This window comes from Glycine soja, chromosome 12 (assembly GCF_004193775.1).
Source record: "Glycine soja cultivar W05 chromosome 12, ASM419377v2, whole genome shotgun sequence".
In the NCBI taxonomy this organism is placed as follows: Eukaryota; Viridiplantae; Streptophyta; class Magnoliopsida; order Fabales; family Fabaceae; genus Glycine; species Glycine soja.
Genome location: NC_041013.1, coordinates 8,406,474 through 8,433,622, shown reverse-complemented (window position 1 = coordinate 8,433,622; position 27,149 = coordinate 8,406,474). Strand labels below are relative to the sequence as shown.

The window sequence follows — 27,149 nt, the reverse complement described above, 5'->3', positions numbered from 1 at the left end:
TTCCATAATAGTGGTTCTATAATTATCCGGTAACTTTCAATTTTTTTTAGGTTAAATTATGTTTTTATATAAGTTTCATGATTCTTATATTTTTAATTTTTATAATTTGAAAATAATTTTTTAATCTTTATAATTTATATTTTAATTCTTTTTTACTTTATGTAATTTAAAAGTATTTTTTTTAGTTCTTATAATTTACATTTTAATTTTCTATTAGTTAGTTCATGTAATTTGTAAATTATAAAAAAAAATCACTTTAAAAATTAAAAAATAAAAATTATAAAAAAAATAAATGAATAATTTAACTATTTTTTTTAATTCTGGGCCTCTATTTCCTTTTTGGTATATTTTAACATCAAATAATTTAAAATCAATGACTTAGCTATGGTCAATTTGAAAGGACGTAGTCTGAAGGGGTTGCTGACACTCATTATAAAGGTACTGCATTGTTGGGTACAGCTCAATTATGCCACTGGTTACTATCTCACATATCCACATGCAAATGCAAGAGGTGGTTCCCTAATGATCCATTGCTTCTGTTGAAGAATCCTTTGGTTTCTCTCTCTCTCTCTCTCTCTCTCCCGACATTATCTCTCTTTATATCAGTTGTCTTAGGCTGAGTTTCTAAAGCAAAAGAAAAAGAAAGCAAAGGGTTGGCATTGACCCCTTTGCACAAAGGAAAAGAGGGTGGTGCTGTGTTAAAAAAATATTGAACTTGGTTGGTTCAAAGTTGAAACAAGATTTTCATTTTCCCATTTCCACATTTTTTGGGTTTGGGAGGGAAGCAGAATCCTAGAATTAAGAAATGGGTTGCTCCATAAGAGAGTGTTGTGTCTTATTTTTGGTTTTGTTGGTGTCATGTGCTAGAGGGGAAGACCCTTATAGATTCTACACTTGGAATGTTACATATGGAGACATTTATCCACTTGGTGTTAAACAACAGGTGCCTTTTTTTAGTGTTGTTTTGATTTTCTTATCTTCATAATCTTAGTTTTTCTTATGAATGAAATTAATATATATGATGTGTGAATTTTAATGGCAGGGGATTTTGATAAACTGGCAATTCCCAGGGCCACAAATTGAAGCTGTGACCAATGACAACTTGATTATCAATGTTTACAACAGCTTGGATGAACCTTTCCTCTTATCTTGGTTAGTTTCTTTCTCTGATTTCCTTCTTGTTCAGTTCACTCTCAAAGTATAAGCTACAGAAAAAAAATTGTAGAAAAAAAAGTTTTCCCTTTTCTTCTGTTTTCTGACCATTTATGAAAGCCTTTTTTTGGAAGCTACGATGTCGTTTAAAAGGGGTAATGCAGAGGAAGGATTGTGGTTGGTTTGGTTTACAGGAATATATTATTTGCTAAATGCCTAGATCTGGGTGGTTTTAAAATCTCTTTGACTGGAACTGCCACTGATTTTATGTTTTGTGGTTCAATAGATCTATAAGACTCTTCTATTGTCACGCTAATATGTTTATTATAACTCCTATTTTATATAATTTTCTTATAAATAACCTCATTTGCTAATCAAAATAATAATTTAGAGAAATTTATATAATTAAAAATTGTGACAAGTGACAACAGACACTCCCCTGATTGAAATATTAAATAGGTGTATGATTTAGAAACATCAAATTTTTAATGTAATTTGTAGATGTTACAATATAATACATGATGGAATCTTGCCTTTGCCCCAAAATGGTAGGCAATGTTTGATGAGTAAATTAGTGATAACCAACCAAATAAGTAAATAAAATGTCAGGGCTAAGACTTCTATTGCAACGCTTATTATTATTCATGTGAGGAGAATTCAGTGTTATACTACTTGATTCTTTATAGGAATGGAGTTCTGCAGAGGAGAAACTCATGGCAGGATGGAGTGTATGGTACCAATTGTCCAATTCTACCAGGGCATAACTTCACTTATGTTCTTCAAGTGAAGGATCAGATAGGTAGCTACTTCTACTACCCTTCCCTTGCATTCCACAAGGCAGCAGGAGGTTATGGTGGATTCAAAATTGAGAGCCGCCCCGGGATTCCGGTGCCTTTTCCTCCTCCAGCAGGAGATTTCACGATATTGGCAGGAGACTGGTACAAGAGAAATCACACAGTAAGTTGCTTTCTTTGGATAAATGTTGTTGGATTTGGCTAAGTTTGCAAGTATTTTATCAAATCAATTTTCTAGATGTATTGTTACTTTTCCACTTTATACATCACCTCACTTTAAAAGGAGCTTTATATTAGTCCTTGCATTCCATACAATGTAACTAAGAAACAGTCTATGCTGTTCAAGAAATTCCACCCATGTGCGTGTTTGGTCATGTGTCAAGACAAATTATTACATGTTTAATGGTACAGGACCACCATGGTCCCAACTAATTGGCACACGACATGTAATTGAGAGTTATAAACTCTTCCTCATAAATTGAAAATTTCGGTTATATGTCTAGTGAAGATTGGTTGGGACAATAGACACATGGTGGTCTGTGACTATGCAATAATTTCTATGGATGTGGTTTTTCACATCTGGATAGAAGCTACTAGTTGTAGCTTTTGCGTCAATAATCATGTGACATGATTTATTCTTTGGCACACATGTTTCCAAACACAGGCTAAATCATCTGTAAACTTGTATTGATTCTTGCAGGATTTGAGGGCTATTTTGGATGGTGGAAGTGACCTTCCCTTCCCTGATGGGATTATCATCAATGGACGTGGTTCCAATGCCTACACATTTACAGTTGATCAAGGTATACAAAAACTTCAAGCAATTTCTTTACTTGAAAGCTGATGCCATAGCAGATCTAGCTACAATAATTGGATTTTAAATCATGAGGTGCTTGATTTTTGGGCAGGCAAGACGTACAGATTCAGGATATCAAATGTGGGACTCACTTCTTCCATCAACTTTAGAATCCAAGGGCATAAAATGACAATTGTTGAGGTGGAAGGGACCCACACTCTCCAAAACATTTATGATTCACTTGATGTTCATCTAGGGCAGACTTACTCTGTGTTGGTTACTGCTGATCAACCACCCCAAGACTACCTCATTGTTGTCACAACACGATTCACCTCCCAAGTGTTGAATGCTACCTCCATTTTTCGTTATAGTAACTCTGGTGGAGGTGTTACTGGCCTTTTTCCTTGGGGGCCAACTATTCAAGTTGATTGGTCTTTAAACCAAGCTCGCTCTCTTAGGTATTTACTTAGATTCGCATTTTCATGTTGTTCTTCATTAGCTAGCTATATGCTATTTGCTGATAATTTTGCTTGCAATTTTCCTTTGGACAAAATACAAATGCAGTTCCTTAGGTGTTTCTAGTATCCTTATCCAATCAGAATTAGAGTTTCACCTCAGTAATCTCTATAATAAAGGTTTGCTTAAAAAATCAATGTAGGTTACCAAGGTTAAACTATAATTTAGATTGGAGAACAACACTCTAAAATCATTATTGATCCTTTAGAATTATCCACCACAGAATTATATTAATATTTTGTTTGAGATCTAATCAACTTATTCTATAGTGAAGAACTAGTCGAGTGATATAACAAGGTTATGTGATTTTAGGAAACAGCCTCTTTGCATATGCAAGGGTAAGGCTGCGTACAACATCCCTCCCCCATACCTTCGCATAGCGAAGAGCCTCTGGGCAATGGGGTACGAAAGGAAAGGAAAGGAAAGGATGTGATTTTATACTGCCAAATTTTTATGTTATCTTAATGTCTCTGAAATATACTATTCTCACTGTACCATGCTTACTTACAACATGTACTTGATTAAATCAGGAGGAATTTGACAGCAAGTGGGCCAAGACCTAATCCACAAGGATCATACCATTATGGTTTGATAAACACAACTCGAACAATTAGACTTCAAAATTCTGCTCCAGTTATCAATGGCAAACAGAGATACGCTGTCAATAGTGTGTCCTTCATACCTGCTGATACACCACTTAAACTGGCTGATTACTACAAGATTCAAGGGGTGTTCTCCCTTGGAAGTATCCCTGACTACCCCACTGGTAGTGGTGGTTACCTTCAAACTTCTGTCATGGAAGCCGATTTTCGAGGCTTTGTGGAGGTTGTGTTTGAGAACACTGAAGACACTGTGGAGTCATGGCACGTTGATGGCCACAGCTTCTTTGTAGTAGGGTAAGATTGCCCAACTCATTCCTTTCTGCTGCAAATTTGATACTAAACTGCTTAGTGTTACAGCTTTTGATTCTACTAGCTTTCTGATAGGCTAGTTAATTACATGTTAGTTACTAGTTCAACAAGCTTTATAAATGATGCATGTATGTAGCACACTTATTTATTATTATCTTTTTTCATTTTACTAATACAATGGGTTACTTCTATGGAACTCTTCGTATTCTTTGAGATCTATGATTCTTGGACTCACCAACTTGGAGTCACATGTATCTCCTGTCAAAATTCTGACTGAGTTCTATCTTTGAACTTACAAATATACACATTTTTGTCATACTAATTCAACATTATAATAATACGCCTATTCATTTGAATGAACAGAATGGATGGAGGTCAATGGTCATCAGCAAGCAGGCTAAATTACAATTTAAGAGATACAATTTCTCGTTCCACAGTTCAGGTAATCAACTTAATTATCCCTTGTGATATGGTATAACTCTTAATGTGTTCTCTTTAGAGTTTAAAACAAATGTACAGACAATATAAAAGGCTTGTATATTGATAGTCGGTCAGAACTTTATAAATGACTTTTAAGATAATTATTATAAAAATCGACAAAATCATCGTACATGATAATTTCTGATTGATTAATAGGGTAAAAATTATTTGTAGGGTCGTGCATGTGCATGAATTATTTAGTTGGATGCCATATCGTTTTCATTGTCATTATTATTTAGATATTGAAAAGTATTAATTGGTTTGACAGGTGTATCCCAAGTCATGGACTGCAATTTACATGCCTTTGGATAATGTGGGAATGTGGAATGTGAGGTCTGAGAATTGGGTTCATCAGTATTTGGGCCAGCAATTTTATCTTAGAGTGTATTCCCCTGCAAATTCATGGAGAGATGAGTACCCAATTCCAAGTAATGCTATTCGGTGTGGCAAGGCTGTGGGCCACTATTAATGCCACCAACAGCATTGGTTTTCTTATTTGAACAGTGTCATTCATTTCCATTCATGGCTTAACTCAAGCCTCTTCTCTTGTTCTCTTGTACCATTCATGTTATGATGCCATAGATTATTATAGAATTATAGATTGCTCCTGTCCTCCTCTCCTTCATGTTATGTCCAAATTCAGCAGCTATAAGATCATCCGTGTTTGGATTATATATGATATTCTTATTTAAACTATATATTTATTTAAATAGGTTCAAGGCACCTGATGTTCATGTGCCATGGAAATAATGAGATTGTTATTATTATTGTTGTTTTTTTACAGCTATTAGTATTATTGTTGTTGTTGGTATATATAGTAGTTTAGTTTCATTAATTTAGGATTTGTTTGTTAGTGTGCCTTTTTCTGAAAAAACAAAAGGTTCATTTTTGGTTAAAATTATGTTTAAATTTTTTATAATAATTATGTAATCTTTTTAAGAATGTAAAACTTTAAGAAATGTATTTGTAAATTTTTCAAAAGATAAAACTATAGTTTTTGAAAAATAAAACTAAAAAAAGGTTGAATTACAAAATTAACTCTTTAAGCTTGAATAAATGAATCTTTAGTATAAAATATGAAGTTTTTTGTCATGTAAACAAATGTCACATGTAAACTTTTAGTTAATTCATTTTTCCTCTAATGTAATCATTATTATTATATATTTTAACTTAAATTTTGAAGTTATAGTCAATCTTTCTTGCAAACATAGTTATGGACAATGTGAGTCTTTTCACAAATTAAAATTCCATTCAATTAGTTTGAAACAATTAACAATGAATTTGATAAAGAAAAAAATAATTACAGCAAAAAAACAATTATTACAAGAAATTTGAAAAGAAAAAAAAAAGTAACTTGAAATTTTAAAGTAAACCTTAGTGTTGTCAACGATGTACATTTTTTTTAATTGAAATTCTTTACGTAGAGATTATAAATATGCTTTGTTGTAAATAATTTTGTTTAAATTAGATAAGATGATTATGAATAATAATTTTTTAAAAATATTTAACAATTATATATTCAGATTAAAACTCAAGGTAATTAGCTGGTTATAAGGATGAAACAATTTTTTTGCCAATAAATGTGTGGGTGTAGATATCAAGACATATTTAAATTCTTATAAATGCGCGTTATATCGCTTTAAGTCTCAAAAACAAGTTTTTTATATATAAGTTATGAATTTTATAAATATGTATAAATATAAAGTAAGTTTATAGTAATTACTTTGTCTTGACTTAGAATATGTTTCAATTAAAGTTAAAAAAGATTAAGTCTCTATTCAGAAAAAGGATGAGCTTGTTATTTGTTTAGTAGGAGAGAGAAAAAGAATAAATGATTTTAAATTAATAGGATTTATTGTACTATATATTTCTCATCTATTTTTAATTATCTCTCTATTTTACTCTTTATCTATTTTCTTCAATCAAATATATTTAATTTCTTATTTTCGTTTCATCATTTCTATTTTCATTCGTCCCATTTTCTTCTTCTTTACCAAACAAGAAATAAAAAGTACTTTTTTTAGTTTCAAAATAATAAATCTTTTCTTCTCATGCATTAAAATGTGTAATTTTGCATTAAAATTAAATTTGCAAAAAAAAAAAATACTTACCAAACTTTAAACCTAAACATAACTTTAGATATTAGATGTTTCTCAGTTTCTGTGGGTACACTCCCAACACTTGAATGACCTCAACTAGTAACTGGAGCTGAACATTATCTTGTATTGCAACTGGAGCAGTTGTGAATTGTGATCTAGCTTAGCTTCTCCCCACTGAGTAGTGACAGTGCAGCAGCACGAGTCAACGAAGACTACCATTATTAATTTCGATTTGAAAACATTTTCTTTCCATGACTGCCCATTCAAATTTGCCAGAATTTGTCTGAGCAATTTTTTATTTTTTTTCATACAAATAATTAACGGAGCGAATTTAATTCTACGCAGAATGGTAGATTGGAAGCCAACAGTATATGCCAGCATACATGTACATGTACGACTCATTTCCGTGTATGCCAGCATACATGTACATGTACTTCGTTACCAGTTACTACCAAATATAGCTAATGCAATAAAGAAAAAGAGTATACGAAAAGGGTTTCCCTAATTAAGAAAAAGGTTTCTTAGTACATATGTTATTAAGTGAACTCATTTGTATTTTCTTCTTCCTTGGTCTGCGTGCATATTTTATTAGGGTTTATATAATTTATATCGACCATTGATATACAACTTATAACATATGCACACTGTCCCTTCGAACACAATTTACTCTATTATATTTTGATGATGTTGGGTTAGAATTGTTTTTAACATATATTTGTTTATTTTTAAAAATTATATATTTTTTTTATAAAACACAGTATATTGTTTTTTCAAAATAAGTAAAATCAAATACACATATAATTTAAGTATAGTACCATACGAATTTATAAACACAATTACAAGTCAACGACTATATATAATTAAATTCATAAGGTACTATATAATGTATGGTTAATCAAGTTCTGATCTAGTAGTCGCATTTTTTGGTAGATCCGGTCTATATAATTCTATTTGGTTATGCAGAGATTTCACTCAACTGTTGTTTTTTCCGTTAATTCAAAATTTTAAGACTTCCTTTATTATTTATTGTGACTTTTTTAGTTCATCATGATACTCTATTTGAGTAAATTTTGTTAAAAGATTTGACTGATTAGTAAAATATTTGTCTCAATTAAGTTTTTTTTTTTTCTCATTTACAAGACCAGGATTTTGCTTTAGAAATCAAGTCTAACATTTAATAAATTTTACCTACTAATATATACATTCACGGATGCACGTTATGTCTTGTGGGGCAATTGCCGCCCCCAGATTTTTTATTTATTTATTAATATATATATATATATATATATATATATATAAAATTATCCCAATAAAAAATTATATATTATCTTATTGGATTTTTTTAAACCCAAAATTTAAATAAACATAACACATTTAATACAAAAATTATATCAGCTCATTCTTGTTACAGTAACTTGTAACAGGATGGATGAACAATTTTTTTTCCCTAAAGTTACATAAATAAACAGTCTTTTTTGTATTAGTAAACTACTCAATGATTGAAAAAAAACAAAAAAATAACAAAAATTTTGTTGGGATAAAGATAAAAAAAACTCAATTACTTGATAGGATTGATAATGAAAAAATCATAAAACATTTTTAAAATATGAAAATAGATAAAAGATAATTGTAATTTGTAAAAGTTTAAATATTTTAAATTTTTTATCATGATATTATAAATATCTTATGATATTTTAATTTTATAAAAATATTAAACATTATTTCTTATTCCCTCAAAAAAATTTGGATTCGTCACTTGATTTTTTAACTATAGTACAAACAAACTGCACGGATACTTCCGAACCAAAGAGAGTACTACATACACTCATGAACACCGAGGAAATGTGCAGAGACAATATATATTTATAAAAGCTACCCGAAATAGAAATTAATTAGATAAAATAAAGTCTTAGACTTAAAAATAAATGTCCAATTTGCATGATGCATATATATTGAAAGAGTTATATATATTATAAGTTATTTTTTTTAAATAGCAGTATTTTTTATGTATTTTATCACACCAATTATTTTATTCTATCTATATTTCTTCTTTTTTTTTTCTCTCTTTTTGAAATATGAAATTGTGAAAATATAATTTGTACTGATATTGAAACTCCTTGTACATAAATGAATCTACCGGTACACTGAGAGCACCGAAAAAAAGTCTACGTTGAGTTTTGACTTTCGTACTAGTTCCACTTGTCATCGTTTAATGTTGGCTCCAAATCCCCAACTGTTCATAACATGCACCATTTATAGGATTGGCTAGTGGACAAACCCTATATAAAGCACACTCCTCATTTCTTCAAGAGCAGTAAAGTGAACGTGTTTGCATTGTTTTGACAATGGCTACTAATAATTTCCATAGGAAATGGGTTTCCGTGAGTGTTCTTGTTATGTGCATTGTTCTTCAGTTGAGTGTTATAGCTGTTGTTGGTGATGAGAAGCTTGACAAAGAAAGATACGGATATGGAGATGATTGTCGGTTTAGACGTGGACCGCGCTGTAGGGGTTGGATGGGCCGTCGTGGGCGTGGCGGCGGAGGAATAGGGGGAGGAGGAGGGTTTGGTGGTGGTGGAGGTGGAGGTCTCGGCGGTGGTGCAGGCCATGGAGGTGGTCTAGGAGGTGGAGGAGGCTTTGGTGGTGGCGCGGGAGGTGGTGTTGGAGGTGGGGGAGGTCATGGTGGTGGAGTAGGTGTAGGTGGTGGAGGAGGTGTAGGTGGTGGAGTTGGAGGAGGCATTGGTGGCGGAGGTGGTGCAGGAAGAGGTGGAGGGGGTGGATTGGGTGGTGGCTCAGGACATGGTGGAGGGTTTGGAGCAGGTGGTGGTGTTGGTGGAGGCATAGGTGGTGGAGCAGGTGGAGGTGGAGGTGGTGGTGGAGGAGGAGGAGGTGGTGGTGGTGGTTTGGGTGGTGGTTCAGGACATGGAGGAGGATTTGGTGCTGGTGGTGGTGTTGGAGGTGGTGTTGGTGGTGGAGGAGGTGGTGGCGGTGGTGGAGGTGGAGGAGGAGGAGGAGGACTAGGTGGAGGTTCAGGCCATGGGGGAGGGTTTGGTGCAGGTGGTGGCGTAGGAGGTGGTGTTGGTGGGGGAATTGGTGGTGGAGGTGGAGGTGGTAGTGGTGGAGGTGGAGGAATAGGCGGAGGTTCAGGTCATGGTGGAGGCTTTGGTGCCGGAGGTGGTGTAGGATCAGGGGGAGGACTAGGGGGAGGAGGGGGAGGAGGAGGTGGCGGTGGTGGTGGAGGTCGGATAGGTGGTGGCTCTGCTCATGGTGGAGGCTTTGGTGCAGGAGGTGGGGTAGGAGGGGGAGGTGTTGGCGGTGGCGGTGGCCGTGGTGGTGGTGGAGGGATTGGGATTGGCATTGGAGTAGGAGTTGGGGTTGGAGCCGGCGCCGGTCATGGTTCCGGTGTTGGTGGAGGAGTTGGAGGTAAACACTAAGCATGCATGCATGCATGAGGTTATGGAGCTTTAGCTAAACCACATTTGGATGTTCCTCCAAAAGAGTCCTTTATGTGATGACTATGATTTAGTGCATGTTGTCTTGTGAACAAAGTTATAAGGTTTTGAACAATCCTATTACAATTAAGCGAGATCCATGTTACTTAGTCACTCAACTATATCCACTCGGGAGTTGGCAATTTTCTTTTGTAATAATGGGTAACTTCTTGTCAACAGTTATTGATATTGAGAAAAATGTAATAAACTACTTATTTGCATACAAATTCTGTCTTAAATTTTGGTTTAGCATATAGAGTTGTTTCATTTATGTATAACAACAGGTTTCAACTTTCATCTTTATTACGGTGAATAGATACTATCTAATCTGTTAATGTCGAGTAGCTAGCTAGCATTTAAATTGTTAGGTCAATTAACCAAAATGTATTAATGCTTTAAAGTTATTATTAGTAATGGGTAAGTAATTAAGTTTCAAGCTTTATGTTGTTGCTAATAGTGGCAGGGGAGCTTATAAAGGCCTACGAGGGACAACCTCCCCCTCAACCCATTATTCTTGTTAAAAACGTTTATTGTGCATTGTACATTTGTACCTTAAAGTTAAATTAAATTAACTCATATAATTTTAGGAAAAATATAGATTAATTTAGTAAATAATTATAAAGTTGATATGATCCAAAATAATTTTTAACATTAAGGAATAATGTAGTGATAATAATTGATAAATTGATTATCATATGTGTCATGTGCATATAAGAAAGTAAAATTAGATAATTTTTAAAAAAAATCCTAAACAAAAAAGATAAGAAAATTTTAAAATTAAATAAAAAGTAGAATGAAATTTTAGTTAAAATAATAAGGACAAAATTAAAAAGAAAAAAAACTAACAACTTATAAATTAACTTATTTTTCATAAGCCAAATTATTAAAATAAATTTATTTATCAAATAAATTTATTTTAATAAAAATAGTTTGTAAACTCCTGAAAAGCCTTACTAAAACATAGCATAAATTAATCGATCTCAATTACTAGCCACGGGAACGTTTCCAACTAGTATATCTACATCTTTGTCATCATAGTCCAAAAAAACGACTAGGTTGTGATATTGAATGCATTTTAAAATAATATACATGAATATTATATATATTTTTGGAAACAAAGTTCAAAAAAGCAACATAGATCGTAATGTACGATTGGTGAACAAGGCTTCGGTGGACCATATTGTTAAGCAGTCCACTTTAGACCACCTTTAACTGTCCGTCCGATATAATACTGATTTATTGGGGGTTGAGGAATTTGTATTGTAAGTAATTTTAATTTATTGTTTTTTATATATCACAATGATTGAAGTTACTTGTTTGCCCTTTTGTTAAATTAGAAGTTCATTTAGTTTGATGTTGTCTTTGTTTATATTTCAGTCGGATAGCGGTCGGCGTCGGCATTTCTTTAACGGTGTTTATATTAGAAGTTCATTTTAATTTTGGACTTGTTTTTTTTTATGTGTTCTCCGATCAGTTTTGTTAGGAGTGTTTCAAGCAGTTATAAAGACATTGAATTGTTAAACAAGTTTTCCGTTGTGAGAGTCGAATGGGGTCATTGTGTTCAGCATTGTCAAAGTGATTTTACTTTTTGTGTTTGGTTTTTTCGCATAAACATCGATCGTTGGATCAAAACAAGGTGTGTAGCATCGTGAGATCAAATTTTTCCATAAGTGCTGTGGTGATGTGAGCCATCGGAAACCTTCGACCTTATTCGGATAGTGATTTTTATGTTTTGGTTTAGATTAATTGTGGATTAGTTTAATGTTATGTATTGGAAAGGTATTTTTGTTTGATTTGTCATTGTTGCCTAGGTGGAGATTTTAGATGAAGGGTTAGGTTCCCGAAATACTGGTGGGAAATCAAATCCCTTGGTAGAGATATAGTATACTGTGTTGATGTGTGGATCGGTTTTTTTGTTTTGTGCTTTGAATTTGCATTTGATGTTAATGGCGAAGAATGGGCTAACTGGGTTAGTGACAGGTCCAATACGTACTTGATTGATATGTGTCCAGGATTGTCAGATGGTATGGGCTAACTGGGTTAGTGAGAGGTGTAATAATTAATTTTCTTTACATATATAAATTCTAATTAAAGATCATAGATTCATTTTTATATTAAAATTAATTGTCACATAATTTATTATTTAAATTTATACTTGTGTTAAATATATATTAAAAATTTTAGTGTTATAATAATAACATTAATTATTTTATAACATAATTAACTTATTACCTCAGTTGATTAAAGTATCATGTTATTAACGCGGAAGTCACAAGTTTACGGATTGCCAATCCGTAATCCTATTATGGATTGACAATCCTCCGGATTAATAATTCGTATCAGCTTTACGGAAAGACAATTTTGAAAATGCGCATCTTGTGCAGGGTGTACCAGCAAATTGACCCCTCCCCCCTTCTTTGAGATATAATGTTGAAGTGAAGATTGTGGACCAGAATCTTTGGAAATATTTCAGGCACTTACCATTATCACTACCAATTTGTGATTTAATGTACCGACATTGTATGTATGTATTTTTCTATTAAAAAGTACCAGCCTCATGGAAAGCTACTTTGGTTATGGAATACATATATAGTGGAATCATGAGCTTTAGGTATATATTTTTTGGATCCCGACAAATAAAATTATGATTTTATTTTGTTATTAAAAATGAAATGGTAATTTCATTGTATTATTTTAAATCGAATTGTGATTTTATTGTAATTTTTGAAGATATGAAGAAATTTGTCTCTGAAAATTTTGTCTTTTTGATTATTAAATTTTCTATTTATTATTTTCGTCTTGTGATTATGTTTTTTATAATTAGTTGAGAATGATTTCCTGTTGTGAAATTTTCATGAGCAATCAGTCTTCTTTTTAAAGAATTAGACTAAATTGTAATTTTACTTTTCCTATAATTTTAAATCAACAATTTTATCTCCCTATTTTTAAATTAAGATATTTAATTCTCCTATTTTCAGACTAAACTATTTTGGTCCTTCGGTAAGTTGATTATACAAAGTCAAACATTGACTTTGACGTAACATATTGGTGCCTACATGATACTTATGTTGGTTGTTAACATGATGCTTATGTGACATGGAATCAAATAAAGTGAAAAATAAAAAAGATCTTAATAGCAGTTGAACTTATGATCTTTTATTATTTAAAGATAAGATAATAAACTATTACGACACTTACTTTGTTTAGCTAAATTTGTAAGCACTATTTTGTATGTATCATTAGTCAAGAGTTATTAATTTTGTTTTGAATTATAAAACTTATAAATTAAATAAAAGATTTAACATATAAATATTTTTAATTTTATTTTACATTATTTTTTACTTTTTTATTTTATTTTTGAATAGTTTAGATATTTTTATTATTTATTTTACCAATTCATAATCAAATTTCATAAATTAATATATAAATTATTTTGTAAATTTATTTAAATATAAAATTGTTTTTACTCTAATTATATCAATCAATGCAAATTTGTCACATATTAACAACACATGGGCATATAATACAAATTTATAAATATCAAAATTATAGGCGATCTAAAATGCAAAAACTTTACCTTGATAACATTGTGGAGCGTAATATTCAAATAATATTTGGTGTAAGGAGGAAAGGGACAAAAGACCGCCGTCTATATAGTATACAATTCAATTCAATAAAAAAATAAACTATACACAACACACAAAGTAACAAATAAATGATCGCGACACACAAAGTAAGAAATTAGCAAGAAAATAAGAAGCTTATCTCTTGTAGAACTAATACAAAACCAATTGGTCAAAATCTTTATCTTGTATGAATGTTTGTCACAAAGTGACATCAATAGTTCTTACAGGATCCTAAAATGAAAAATCTCATGAATGAATATCGCAAAAAAAGCAATGTAACTGTTAAAGATCGAATTAAGCTTGACTACCTTGAGTGTAACTCTCATGTCGCCAAAACCATTGAGGGTACAAGTTTTGACAATGATGTTTGTTAAAGGTACACAAACAAAAGTATAGTCAATGGACCCTAACGGTGTCCCGTGAAGCACGTTGTCAACATTTACTAATCCTACAATTATACCAATTCAACAATCAATTTAGGATTTAGGTGGATGAAATACAATAAATGTTTTATGGTAGCACATAACCATGGATTCCTGTTAAATTCATACTGACTTTGTTGATGTGCACACATTATGAATTCTTAAGTTCGGAGTGACTCCCTAGATTGTCGATTCATCATGACAGCCTGTATGACCTTTGCGGGACCAAAAATAAGTGCTCTTGAACTGGAGGATGACAAATTTGGGTCAGAAGATCTAACACAGGATGGGAGATCTGAGTTGTTGATGTCAGGAAATTCCCATGGATCATTGTCCATGATGAAAGAGAGTTTGTGAGAAAAATAATTGGTTTGAAGATGATGAGATATTAAAGTTAACATGCATACATTAACCCTATTTATACAAATAAATGATTCGAACTTTGAATCGAAGAGATAACTTAATTGTAAATGAAATCTATTATCGAGCATTTTGTTCTAGTGTTATCTCAGTCACTTCCACTCTTTTTTCTTAAACAAAAGATGAAGCTCTAGAGCATTCCTGAAAGGTGAACAATAACCTTATTTACATCAATGTGTTATGGGTTGTTGATTTTCATCGGTGCTATCTCGATGACTACTTTTTTGGCACAAAAGACAAAGGTTTGCAAGATCCAAGACGAGTGAACAATAACCTCGTTTACATCAATGCATTTTGGGTCATTGATTGTCATCGATACTATCTCGATTACTAGTTTTCTGGCACAAAAGACAAAGTTTTACAGGATTCTTGCCGAGTGATCAATATTAAAAGCATTTATTCCAATGTGTTTTGGATCGCTAATTGTCATCAGTGCTATTTCGGCCACTTTTTTTGACACAATAGATGAAGTTCTATAGGATTTTTGATGGATAAACAATAAACTTTTTTACATCGATGCGTTCTAATCCGTTGATTGTCATCGGTGTTATCTTGACCACTAATTATCTGGCACAAAAGCCAAAGCTATACAGAACTCTTGATGCGTGAATAATAACCTCATTCGCATCAATGTGTTTTGGGAAAAAATAATTTGGCTAATTAAAAATATTATTTAATAAATTTTTAAATAGTAAAATAAAAAAAAAAAACCATCAAGAATTTAGTTACAGGAAAACTGAATTCTCAATGTGTATGTGCAAATTTTTCCTAAAAACAATAAGTGAATTCGATGGGATGGGAAGAGACCCGATTTCACACTTAAAAAAAAGGGGTTATAACATAACTTGAAGAAAGAGGGTAGAAAGATAAAAAAAAGTCACTAGATAACATTTGCCTAGATATAATAGGATACTTTTATTGAAACAAAGACAGAAAAAATTGACAAGTGATGTTTGGCCCATAACCAACTCAAAAAGGACAACTTATATGTATGGTCGATAAAAAATAAAATTTTTGTTATAGTGTGTTGAAAGTGGGTTACCGTGTGGAATACCATCGTGTTAGACATCGAGAACCTTCGAAACTTAAAAGGTGATTCTGATGCGACATGTATATCTTTTTTGAAAGATTTAGACTTGAAATCTCAATTCCCGCCACTTTTGTATTAGCTTTTTCGTTCGATTATTTAACTAAAGAACAATCCTCTAAACCGACCATACACACGTTATAAGTTCCATTAAGGTTCATTTTTGAAAGCCACAATTGTTTAAGCCCACCATTACCAAATGGGTCATTCGTATGCAAGAACTAAGTTTGAAGTTATTCTCCAAATAGGTTAGGTAGAATTACACATCCTATTTTTTTTTTGTCATATCACATGTTTTTTACATCCTTCCTTTGACGGCAGGACAATGACAAGGTCATGATATATTTTTGTATTTGATGAGTTTGGAGGGAAAGCTCCATATCCTGACTTCATTCTTCAAAAAGTGGGGTAATGAGGCAAACAATATTATACTTATTGAGGATCACCAAGGCAACTTTTTCACTATGAATATTCTTCTAGTAACAACCAATAGGAAGTTGACGACTTTCATGGAGAATGGGATATTAGATGACTAAATTCTTCTGCAAAAATGGATTAGGCTACACGTTGTTTTTGTTCATTGACAAAAGTTAGTTTGTGGTAACCATTAAAAGGATGTGTATCCCATGTGGTGAAGTCCCCAAAAAGTTAGTTTGTGGCATTGCATATGACATTTCTTCTTTAAAAGTCTTTGGTTGCTTATGCTACACCAGCACTCTCATTAATAACAGGAAAAAGCTTGATCCTAGAGCCTCTGCTTATATTTTCTTGGGCTTCAAGCCTCACACTAAAGGGTATATTACCTCTGATCTTTCCTCTAGAGCCATAATGGTATCTAGACATGTCATTTTTTTATGAAGATTGTTTCCCTTATGCCTTTCCTAGTGCCTCTCAATCTTTTCCCACTTTCCCTGTACATTCCTATCCTACCATTTATGACCATGGTAAAGATTTGGTTTTTTCTTCACCTTCTCACACTCTACTATCCTTGATAATTCTCAATCTAACATTTTTGTTGATCTTTCACAATTGGATTGCTCAAACACTTCTTCTGAACCATCAAATTCATCAATTATTGTTCCTCCTAGAATATCTAACAGGGACAGAACTAGACCAAAGAAGTTTCAAGACTTTCACACTACGTTCACATCAGTTGTTACTGGTTAATCCTCAGGTACTCGTTATCCTTTAGCTTCTATTTTATCTTACAAATTTTTTTCTCCTATATACCACAGTTTTATTATGGCTACATCCTTAGAGACAGAACCTAAGTCATTTAAAGAAGCTTCCCAATCAGACAAATGGATCAAAGCAATGAATGCTGAAATTGAGACTTTAGAGGCTAATCATACTTGGACTTTGACTGACCCCCCTCCTAACAAATTTGCTATTGGATGTAAATGGATTTATAAAGTCAAACACAAGGCTGATGGGTCAGTAGAAAGATATAAGGCTAGGTTAGTAGCCAAGGGATATACTCAGATTGAGGGTCAAGACTACCTTGATACTTTTTCCCCAATGGCTAAGATAACTATTGTGAGATTGTTACATGTTTTAGCTGCTGTTAACAACTGGCATTTAAAGCAATTAGATGTGAATAATGTCTTTTTGCATGGAGACCTTAATGAAGAAGTTTTCATGACTTTGTCTCCTAGTATACACTCAACAAAATCTAATCAAGTTTGTCGATTACAAAGATCTTTGTATGGCCTTAAACAAGCCAGTAGACAGTGGTATGCTCGATTGTCTACTTTCCTCATCTCACATGGCTATAGACAATGCTCTTCTGATCATTCTTTGTTTATTAAGCAGCATCTTCAATCTTTTACTGCTTTAGTGGTTTATGTAGATGATATTGTCTTGTTAGGAAATGATCTTCTAGAGATTAAGTCCATCACTCAGCTTCTGGATGAAGTTTTTAAAATCAAAGACCTTGGTGACTTAAAATTTTTTCTTGGACTTGAAGTGGCTTGTAGTAAACAAGGGATCAATTATTTGTCAAAGAAAATATGTTCTTGATATATTGCATGATGCAGGCATGTTAGGAAGCAAACATGTCTATACTCCAATTGATTATGCTGTAAGACTATACCAACAATTTGGAATTCCACTTGATGATACAACAACTTCATCATATCGTAGTCTCATTGGTCACCTTATTTACCTCACCAATACAAGGCCCGATATCACATATGCAGTGCAACACTTAAGTCAATTTGTAGCTCATCCTTCTTCAGCTCATCAACAAGCAGCCTATAGGATTCTTAGATACTTGAAAGCATCACCAGGTTCTGGTATATTTTTCTCTACTTCCAGCATATTGCAACTCAAAGCATTTAGTGACTCTGACTGGGCAAGATGCATTGATACCAGGCGATCTATCACTGGCTACTCAGTTTATCTTGGTAATTCCCTTATTTCTTGGAAATCCAAAAAGCAGGCCACGATCTCTAGAAGTTCTTTCGAGGCTAAGTATCGGGCACTAGCTAGTGCTACATGTGAATTACAATGGTTAACCCACTTGCTTAATGATTTTGGGATTGTTTACACTTGACCAGCTCTTTTGTTTAGTGACAATCGCTCCGCTCTTCATATTGCTGCTAATCATGTCTTTCATGAACACACGAAACATATTGAGATAGACTGTCACATTGTGCGAGAGAAACTGCATTCAGACCTTATCAAGTTACTGCCCATTGCTTCTGCTCAACAACTTGCAGACATATATACTAAAGCACTTCCACCAAGCGCCTTCAATTTTCTTCAATGCAAGCTAGGAATGTCAAATATACATTCTCTAGCTTGAGGGGGGATATTAACCATCCTAACTAACTAGGTTTGTTAGTTGTTAGTTACCTAACTAACTAAGTTTGTTATAATTAGTTAGAGGTTAGTTAGAGATGGTTAGTTTTGTGTTATGGTAGTTATAGAGTGTATATAAGTAATGAAAAATACTTTATATGATACTCTTGTAATAATAATTCTGGACCATTTTCTATGATCAAATATTCTTTTTATTCCAATAATTTTCTTCACAAGCTATCTCTTCTTCATTTGAGTTCATTCATGACATTCCTTTATATCTTTAATAATTATTATTTTCTTTTATATATTATATTATGAAATTAATTGATGATACATATTCTCAATATAATTAAAAGATTTTATATTCTCAATTAATGAATAATAAATCATTTTTTATTATAACTTCTTAATTAATTAATATAAAAAGCCAGTACATTTATATCTTTCTTTTTAATTAAATCTATATCATACACATATAACACAATTTATATATGTAACTGGATGACAATACATTGTTGTATTTTTTATTATAATATTATAATAATTTTTAGTTAGTATTAATTATTTTATTTAATAATTGTTTACTTTTAAGAATTTACCAAAATATTGGTTAAAAGAAAATATATATTTTAAAATAAGAAAAATTAAATACATATAATTCAAGTAGTAGAAGTATTTTTTTGGTTGATCCCATCTATTTAATTAAATTTGATTATGAAGTGATTTCACATATATATCAAGTTTCACACGATTTATTAACAAAGATATTTAGACTTATGTACACAAAATTTAAAATGTTATCATTTACATATGGTGTCAATTTTGTTATGTTAAAAAATATACAATCCTATCTATTGAACTCAAAATGCTATCATTTATTAATGATCATTAAACATTGAATTAGCGTCCATTATTAACCTGTAATATGAACAATAAATTGTTAATTATGAGTTTATATTGGAACTAAAAGTATGATATATTTTATTAATAATAATTTCTTTAGTATGAAATACTAATATATATTGTCAAAATACTAACATTTTAGTTTTTGTTAGACAAATATTATATTAACAAAAGACAATTCTTTTTTTTTTATCAGCAAAAAAAACAATTCTAACACTTACTAAATTTTGCTTACGAATTAATTTTTTTTGTCATTATAATACAAACTACACGGAAAATTCAGAACCAAAAATACACTCACGCACTCAAGGAAAACATACGAGGTGGTCTGCCTAGATAATATACATATATTATCAGAGTTAACATTATTTTACATATCTCTTATAATATCACATTCTTTTTAATTACATAAATTATTTTACTCTATATTACTTTATCTTCTCCTTATCTAATTTTGATGTAATAAATACAAACAAAAATTGTAAAAGTATATAATTTGTAGAAACTTATTATACATAATAAATGAATCTACCGGTACACCAAAAGTCCACGTCGGCTTTTGACTTTAATATTATTCCACTTGTTATTTAGAATCGTTTAACGTTGGGTCGAATTCCCCAACGGTTTCACAGCATGCACCATTAATAGATAGTGATAGCATTCGCTTATCGCTAGTGGGCGTAGCCTATATAAAGCACACTCATCATTCTCAAAGAGCAACAAGTAGCAACTGGAATAAGTGTGTATTTGAGTTGTTTTTGCAATTATGGGTGTGGCCACTTGTTTCCATCGAAAATGGGTTTCCGTGAGTGTAGTTGTTATGTGCATTGTTCTTCAGTTGAGCGTGATCACTGTTGTTGGTGATGAGAAGCTTAACAAAGAAGGATTCGGAGATGATTGTCGATTTGGACGTGAACCACGTTGTGGAGGAGGAGGGTTGGGTCGTCGTGGTGGAGGAGGAGGCTTTGGTGGTGGTGGCGGCGGCGGATTTGGTGGTGGAGGAGGAGGTGGTGCTGGCGGTGGGGCAGGTCATGGTGGAGGTTTCGGTGCGGGAGGAGGTGTAGGTGGTGGAGTTGGAGGCATTGGTGGTGGTGGAGGTGGTGGTGGAGGAGGAGGCGGTGGAGGTGGATTGGGTGGTGGCTCGGGACATGGTGGAGGTGTTGGTGGAGGCATAGGTGGTGGAGCGGGTGGAGGTGGAGGTGGAGGAGGAGGAGGTGGCGGTGGTGGTGGTGGTGGTTTGGGTGGAGGTTCAGGCCATGGAGGAGGATTTGGAGCGGGTGGTGGTGTAGGAGGTGGTATTGGTGGTGGTGGAGGAGGAGGAGGTGGTGGTGGTGGCGGTGGAGGAATAGGTGGAGGTTCAGGCCATGGTGGAGGCTTTGGTGCTGGAGGTGGTGTAGGAGGTGGAGGAGGTGGAGGAGGTGGAGGTGGCGGCGGCGGTGGCGGTGGTGGAATAGGTGGTGGCTCTGGTCATGGTGGAGGCTTTGGCGCAGGTGGTGGTGTAGGAGGTGTTGGCGGCGGCGGTGGACGTGGTGGAGGTGGAGGGATTGGTATTGGCATTGGGATTGGAGTAGGAGTTGGGGTTGGAGCTGGTGCTGGTCAAGGTTCCGGCGTTGGTGTTGGTGGAGGAGGTAGGGGTGGGGGTAACAATTAAGCACATTGCATGCATGAGGTTATATATGGAACTTTGATTATGGGATCAAATATATAATTATGTCTTAATTAGTTGACCGTATTTGGATATGTGCCTCAAGATGAGTTTTTTATGTGATGATTATCATAAAGTGTTGTCGTAAGTTTAAGCAAGGTTTTTGGAACAGTTCTATTACAATTACTAGATTCCATGTTAATTAATAATTAGTGACACTAGTACTACACTATCTCCATTTGGGAGAGTTTGCAATCTTCATTTGTAATAACATGTTTAGTGTTGTTAACTATCATTGATATTCAGAAAAGTGTAATGAATTGCTTATCTGCATGTAGATCACGTCTTTCCCAAATTCTGGTTTAATATATATAGACCGCGTTGTTATTTATATGTAATGGAATATTAAAATTAATTTAGTTTTATTTTATTAGTATTTAATAAGCAGATACTATCTTATCTGCTGATACTTGTGTTGAAGTGGTTTAGTCACCAAAAAGTAACGCTTTAAAGTTTAAGGCATTGTTAAGGGATTAAAAGGAAATAAATTTTATTATGTAAATCATGGGAAAAAAAATTATGATAAATATAATTTTGTCTCTTTTAATAAAAAATATGAGGAATGTAATTTTTATGTCTTTTGATGGAAAAAATATTCTTAATTCTTTGAATATCTTTAAGACACCTGTTAGTATTTAACAAAGTTTAATTCATTAAGAAAAATGGTCAACAAGAAATAATGGTATAAGTTTCAAACTTTCTGTTGTGCCATAAGTGGCAGAGGAGCTAAAGGCTGACGAGGGACAACCTATATCCAGCTCGCCATTCTCCTCTTGTTAAAGACATTTTGTACATTGTAGTATGACTTGTAGTATTGTACATTTGCACCTTAAAATTAAGCTAAAAATAACAAGAAATAATTCTAATACAATATATGATGAAAACCAATTTGTAATGAGAAAATAATTGACCTATAAAATATGTTCTTGAATTCAATTTCTTTTTTTTTTTTAAGTTGTTTGTATTTCAAGAAGTCATTTTTCTAATAAGTCAGATATACTTAAAAACAGAAAAATAATAAGCAAATTATTAGTTTTATTGAAAAATATTTCTTCCATAGAAAATTATCTTAAATTGATTCAGAAACACCTATTGATTCTAGTGATAAGGTGTTTAAGTTTTCTTAGATGAAGTTTTTCAAGTAATTATAGTAAAAAAGAAAAAAGAAGTTCGGTGAGAGGTTTACTTTTGAAATGAGAACACTTGACTTAGATTACGTTGAGATCTAACATGACTAATATTGAGTGTCAAACATAAACAAATTGATTAACTGTAGTGTTCATTTGTTTTAAAATTAGATAAAAATTAATTTTGAGCTGTTAAAACTTAATATATATATATATATATAGACATTAACATTAATTACAGAGAATTTAATGATTTTTAACTCTTATTTTTATTAAGTATGCTTTTTTATTCTTCTTTTTATTTAATGTACAATAACAACAATCATAAAGTTTGAACCTAAGATTCCATGCAAATTACTTAAATTTTCCACTTCGAAAGACCCTAGTGATTTTTTTTAATCTTATTCGAACCATTTGAGTTTTTTTTTTAAACATGGTACTTAGCTACTAAATGAGTCACAATTTATTTTACTTAACAAGTTACTGAGTTGTGCCTGTAAACTCATGTTTAAGAGTGAGTATAATTTATCAATGAGAATTGACTGTAATGGAAGATATTAGTCTTCCAGGATATGGTGAATTGTAGTTTGAATGAAAAAATATATTTGAATATTTAATTTCTTGAGTGTAAATAATCTGAGAAAAATAAGAAGAAATAAGAAATAAATGATTGATTATATTTTATTGATAATAATATAAGGATATGATAAAAAGAGATAAATAAAAAAATGTCAATAGAATTTCACCTTGTTAGATATTCAAATATTAATACTCAATTTGAATCTCTGTATTCATATTTAGTTTTCAATAATATTTCAAATAGGAATTGCATCTAAAATAGGTGTTGAATATTACATGTGAAGATAAAAAAAAAACAAGTATTCTTTCTAGATTCATATATAAATAAAAAAGTGATTTTATATCTATAACTTAAATATAAGTAAATTTAATTAATTTTGTTATGTTTAATGTTATTATTTTAAAAATATTATTTATTTAATGCTATTCTATTTTCAATGATTTTTTTATTTATGATAATAAATTTTAATGAAGAATATTTTAGAATTTATTTTAGTTATTTTTATTTATATACGAGTGTAGAGGAAAGGACTATAAGTGTATCAAATTATTATCACAAAAAAGAATGATGGAGTTGACCTTTACATTTTTAATGTACCTCTAAAATATCATCTCGAGTTTGACCTACAATCATTATACCTTTATTTCTTGTACCCTTTTTATAGTTTATAGTTTTTTTTTATTCGAATCATTTATGGTTTCAATTAAATTTTGTTTTCGCCATTGTGTTTGAAAATATTTTAAAGAGAAATATGATGTTGTCGCAATTTATTTACCTAATAAGTTGTATGTTTTATTCAAACAATTATTTTATAGAAATATTTGTTTATTTTAAACATAAAATGAAATATATTTTTCTTTTCAAAAGTAATTTATACCAATGCTGCACTAACTAACACAAGCCTATAAAGTATAAACTGCCGATATTTATAAACGGGTCTGTTTATTAGTACTACTTGTAGTATAACGTTTGAGTTAGGGAACTAAACAAATTAAGAATAAACTTAATTACATTTATTTAAATATTTTTATGTGAATTTCAATTAAAAATAAAGTTTCATATCAATAATTTATATAATAAAATTAATATTTAAGATTAATAATAACTATTGAAATAAAATTTTAATTTTAATTAAAATAATAACATTACAAACCCATTAATGCTACGCAGAAAGGTAGATTGGTAGCCAACCGTATACACGCCTGTAGAGTTGACCAACTCCTTTACGCGTATATGTCGAGCTTGAAAGCAGCACTTCGTTACCAATTATAATTGGTCAATTACCACCAAATATTATTGTTATGATTATAGCTAAACACACAATAAAAAAAATGAAAAGGTTTCCCTAATTATTGGAAAAAGAAAAGGGTTTCTTTGTGTATATATGCTAAGGGAACTCATTTAAATTTTTTAAAAGAAAATATTTTTCATTTTAAATTTAAAATAATAGTTTGTAGCCAAAGAGTGTCTTGCGTACACTCACTTATAATGGACAGTAGGAGGAGTTGTGTAAGATAATCAATATTACAAAAGGCTAAAAAAATAGAAAATAATTAATAGTCCAATTGAAAGCCATAGTGTGTGTAGTGTGTACTATGGACCGGTACACTGCAAACACAAAAAGTCCACGTCGGCTTTTGACTCACATTATTTCCACTTGTTTATGGTTTAGTAACTTGGCGCCAATTTCCCAACGGTTCACAACATGCACCATTAATAGCATGAACCAGTGGATACGAACGAAGCCTAATAAAGAACACTCGTCATTCTCCAAGAACAGCAAGTGGATAAAGTGTACATTTACATTGTTTTGGCAATTATGGGTGTCACTACTAATTTCCATAAGAAATGGGTTTGTGTGAGTGTTGTTGTAATGTCCATTGTTCTTCAGTTGAGTCTAATCAGTGTTGTTGGTGATGATTGTCGATTTGGAGGCTGTAGGGGTGGCTTGGGTCGTCGTGGTGGCGGAGTAGGGGGAGGTATTGGTAGTGGTGGTGGCTTTGGCAGTGGCGGGGCGGGACAAGGTGGAGGTGTTGGTGGTGGAGTTGGAGGAGGCATTGGTGGTGGAGGAGGAGGTGGATTGGGTGGTGGCTCAGGACATGGCGGAGGCTTTGGAGCTGGTGGTGGTGTTGGTGGAGGAGTAGGTGGTGGAGCAGGTGGAGGTGGAGGAGGAGGAGGAGGAGGTGGTGGTGGTTTAGGTGGAGGCTCGGGCCATGGAGGAGGATTTGGTGCTGGTGGTGGTTTAGGAGGTGGAGTTGGTGGAGGAGGAGGAGGTGGTGGTGGTGGTGGAGGAGGAGGAGGTGGAATAGGTGGAGGTTCGGGTCATGGTGGAGGCTTTGGTGCCGGAGGTGGTGTAGGAGGTGGAGGACTAGGTGGAGGTGGTGGTGGTGGAGGAGGAGGAGGTGGAATAGGTGGAGGTTCGGGTCATGGTGAAGGCTTTGGTGCAGGTGGTGGTGTAGGAAGTGGAGGTGGGGCAGGTTTAGGTGGAGGAGTAGGTGGCGGCGGCGGACGTGGTGGAGGTGGAGGGTTTGGAATTGGAATTGGAATTGGCATTGGAGTAGGAGTTGGGGTTGGAGCTGGTGCTGGTAAAGGTGTTGGTGTTGGTGGAGGAGGTGGAGGTAAACCTTAAGCATTCATGCATGAGGTTATGGAGCTTAATTAGCTAACCATATATATTTGGATATGTCCCTTAACACGAGTTGTTTATTTATCAAAAAGTGTTGTTATGAGTTAGGTTGTGGAACAATTTTAATTACACTTAAGAGATCCATGTTAATTAATTAGTGACACCATCTATCTCGGAGTTTGCAATTTTTATTTGTGATAATGGCTTTACTTGTATTGAGAGATCACATAACAATCTACATATAAATCATGTATTTTCCAACATCTGGTATATATATTGTGGTTTAATAGATTTTGTCATTTACATTCAACCTTTTCTTTCGATGAATATGGATACTATTTTATCTGTTACTGTCAAGTAGCTTACGTTGAAGTTGTCTAATCAAGACATCAAAAAGGTACTAATTAATTAATGCTTTGAAGTGTTATTAATTTCAGAGTTTCAAACTTTACATATATAGGCTAATGAGGGACAACACTTGGCTTGGCAACTGAGTTATAGAAAAGTTTACATTGAGACCTTTAGAGTGACTCGTATTGAAATCCATCCATATATAATTATATATATACTATCCAACACAAGGTTCATACGACAGATCACTTGTTGACTAATTTGTTGAGTTGGGTGATGGATAATGAATATGGTTCAATGTTTGATTGAGAGGTCACATTAATTTCATCATTTTCCCGAGAACTAATGTACATGTAACATGGTAGCAGACTAGTTTTCCAAGTTTCTTGTGTAAAATCAGCTAGCAGGAGTTCATATTTCTTGATTATCCTCCTAGCCATAAGGGGTTTTTGATTATTTCATGTCATCACTGTTAGAAAAGATCGAATTAACATCATCCCGTTAACATCATTTAAAATCGATGTTAGCAAAATCATGATAGAATTTTTGTGAATAAAATACTTTTGTTAACATCCATTTTATTATTTTTTCCTTAACAACAGTTTTATTAATAACATTGGTTTTCAATAAAATTAATGTTGTTATTTTTCTAATTAATAACAATTTCCATTCTCGCGCCCAAATGTCTGAGAACTTGTTCACCTCTCACACGCAAAAACCTCTAGAGCCCTAGCCTCTGTCGCCATTGTTGTTGCCTGTCGTGGTCACTGTTGTCGTCTTCCTAAGCCTTCCTCTTCACTGTCCTAAGTTGCGCCCTCTCTGATGTTGTCCCTGTGGCCGACATTGCAGGCATGTCCCCAATCGCTTTCTTCTCTCTTTACATTACATTTGCATCCATCTTGTATAATTTATTTCTTCCTATGTTGCGATTAACTTTAAAGAAGCCACACAAAAAAATGCAGAGGAGAAAATAACGATAATAAAAATATATATTGCTTAATGAACTTTTCATTGCCATCAATTTCGGGCATACTTTTTTGATTCAGTTGTTAACAATATCTGAGATCATACAACTGCGTATTTAGTTATTGTCAAGTCCTTGTGTATTTAGTTAACAATATCTTAGGGATTTTAGTTGGAACTCTTGGTGTTGGTATGTTTTACTGTCAAAAGTTTTGTTTTTCATGTATGGTTATTACTAAAGTCACGCATTCCTTGTGAAGCATTATAGTATTGCATATTTCATCAGTATGATGTT

At 32.9% G+C, this 27,149-nt stretch overlaps 4 protein-coding genes across 4 annotated transcripts; all 4 read left to right on the top strand.

Moving 5' to 3' along the window:
* The first annotated feature begins 459 nt into the window (after positions 1-459).
* On the top strand, positions 460-5,418 carry LOC114380204 (L-ascorbate oxidase homolog). Its single transcript, XM_028339177.1, has 8 exons — positions 460-943; positions 1,043-1,152; positions 1,839-2,109; positions 2,647-2,749; positions 2,855-3,200; positions 3,789-4,154; positions 4,533-4,611; positions 4,918-5,418. The coding sequence occupies exons 1-8, from the start codon at positions 806-808 to the stop codon at positions 5,116-5,118; spliced, it is 1,614 nt and encodes a 537-aa protein (XP_028194978.1). The 5' UTR covers positions 460-805; the 3' UTR covers positions 5,119-5,418.
* Positions 5,419-9,093: 3,675 nt separating this feature from the next.
* On the top strand, positions 9,094-10,182 carry LOC114380354 (glycine-rich cell wall structural protein 1-like). Its single transcript, XM_028339357.1, has 2 exons — positions 9,094-9,706; positions 9,806-10,182. The coding sequence occupies exons 1-2, from the start codon at positions 9,094-9,096 to the stop codon at positions 10,180-10,182; spliced, it is 990 nt and encodes a 329-aa protein (XP_028195158.1).
* Positions 10,183-20,268: 10,086 nt separating this feature from the next.
* LOC114380353 (glycine-rich cell wall structural protein 1-like) lies at positions 20,269-21,153 on the top strand. Its single transcript, XM_028339355.1, has 2 exons — positions 20,269-20,452; positions 20,531-21,153. The coding sequence occupies exons 1-2, from the start codon at positions 20,269-20,271 to the stop codon at positions 21,151-21,153; spliced, it is 807 nt and encodes a 268-aa protein (XP_028195156.1).
* Positions 21,154-24,733: 3,580 nt separating this feature from the next.
* Positions 24,734-25,543, top strand: LOC114380351 (glycine-rich cell wall structural protein 1-like). The gene is made up of 2 exons (XM_028339353.1): positions 24,734-25,187; positions 25,272-25,543. The coding sequence occupies exons 1-2, from the start codon at positions 24,734-24,736 to the stop codon at positions 25,541-25,543; spliced, it is 726 nt and encodes a 241-aa protein (XP_028195154.1).
* Positions 25,544-27,149: the final 1,606 nt, after the last annotated feature.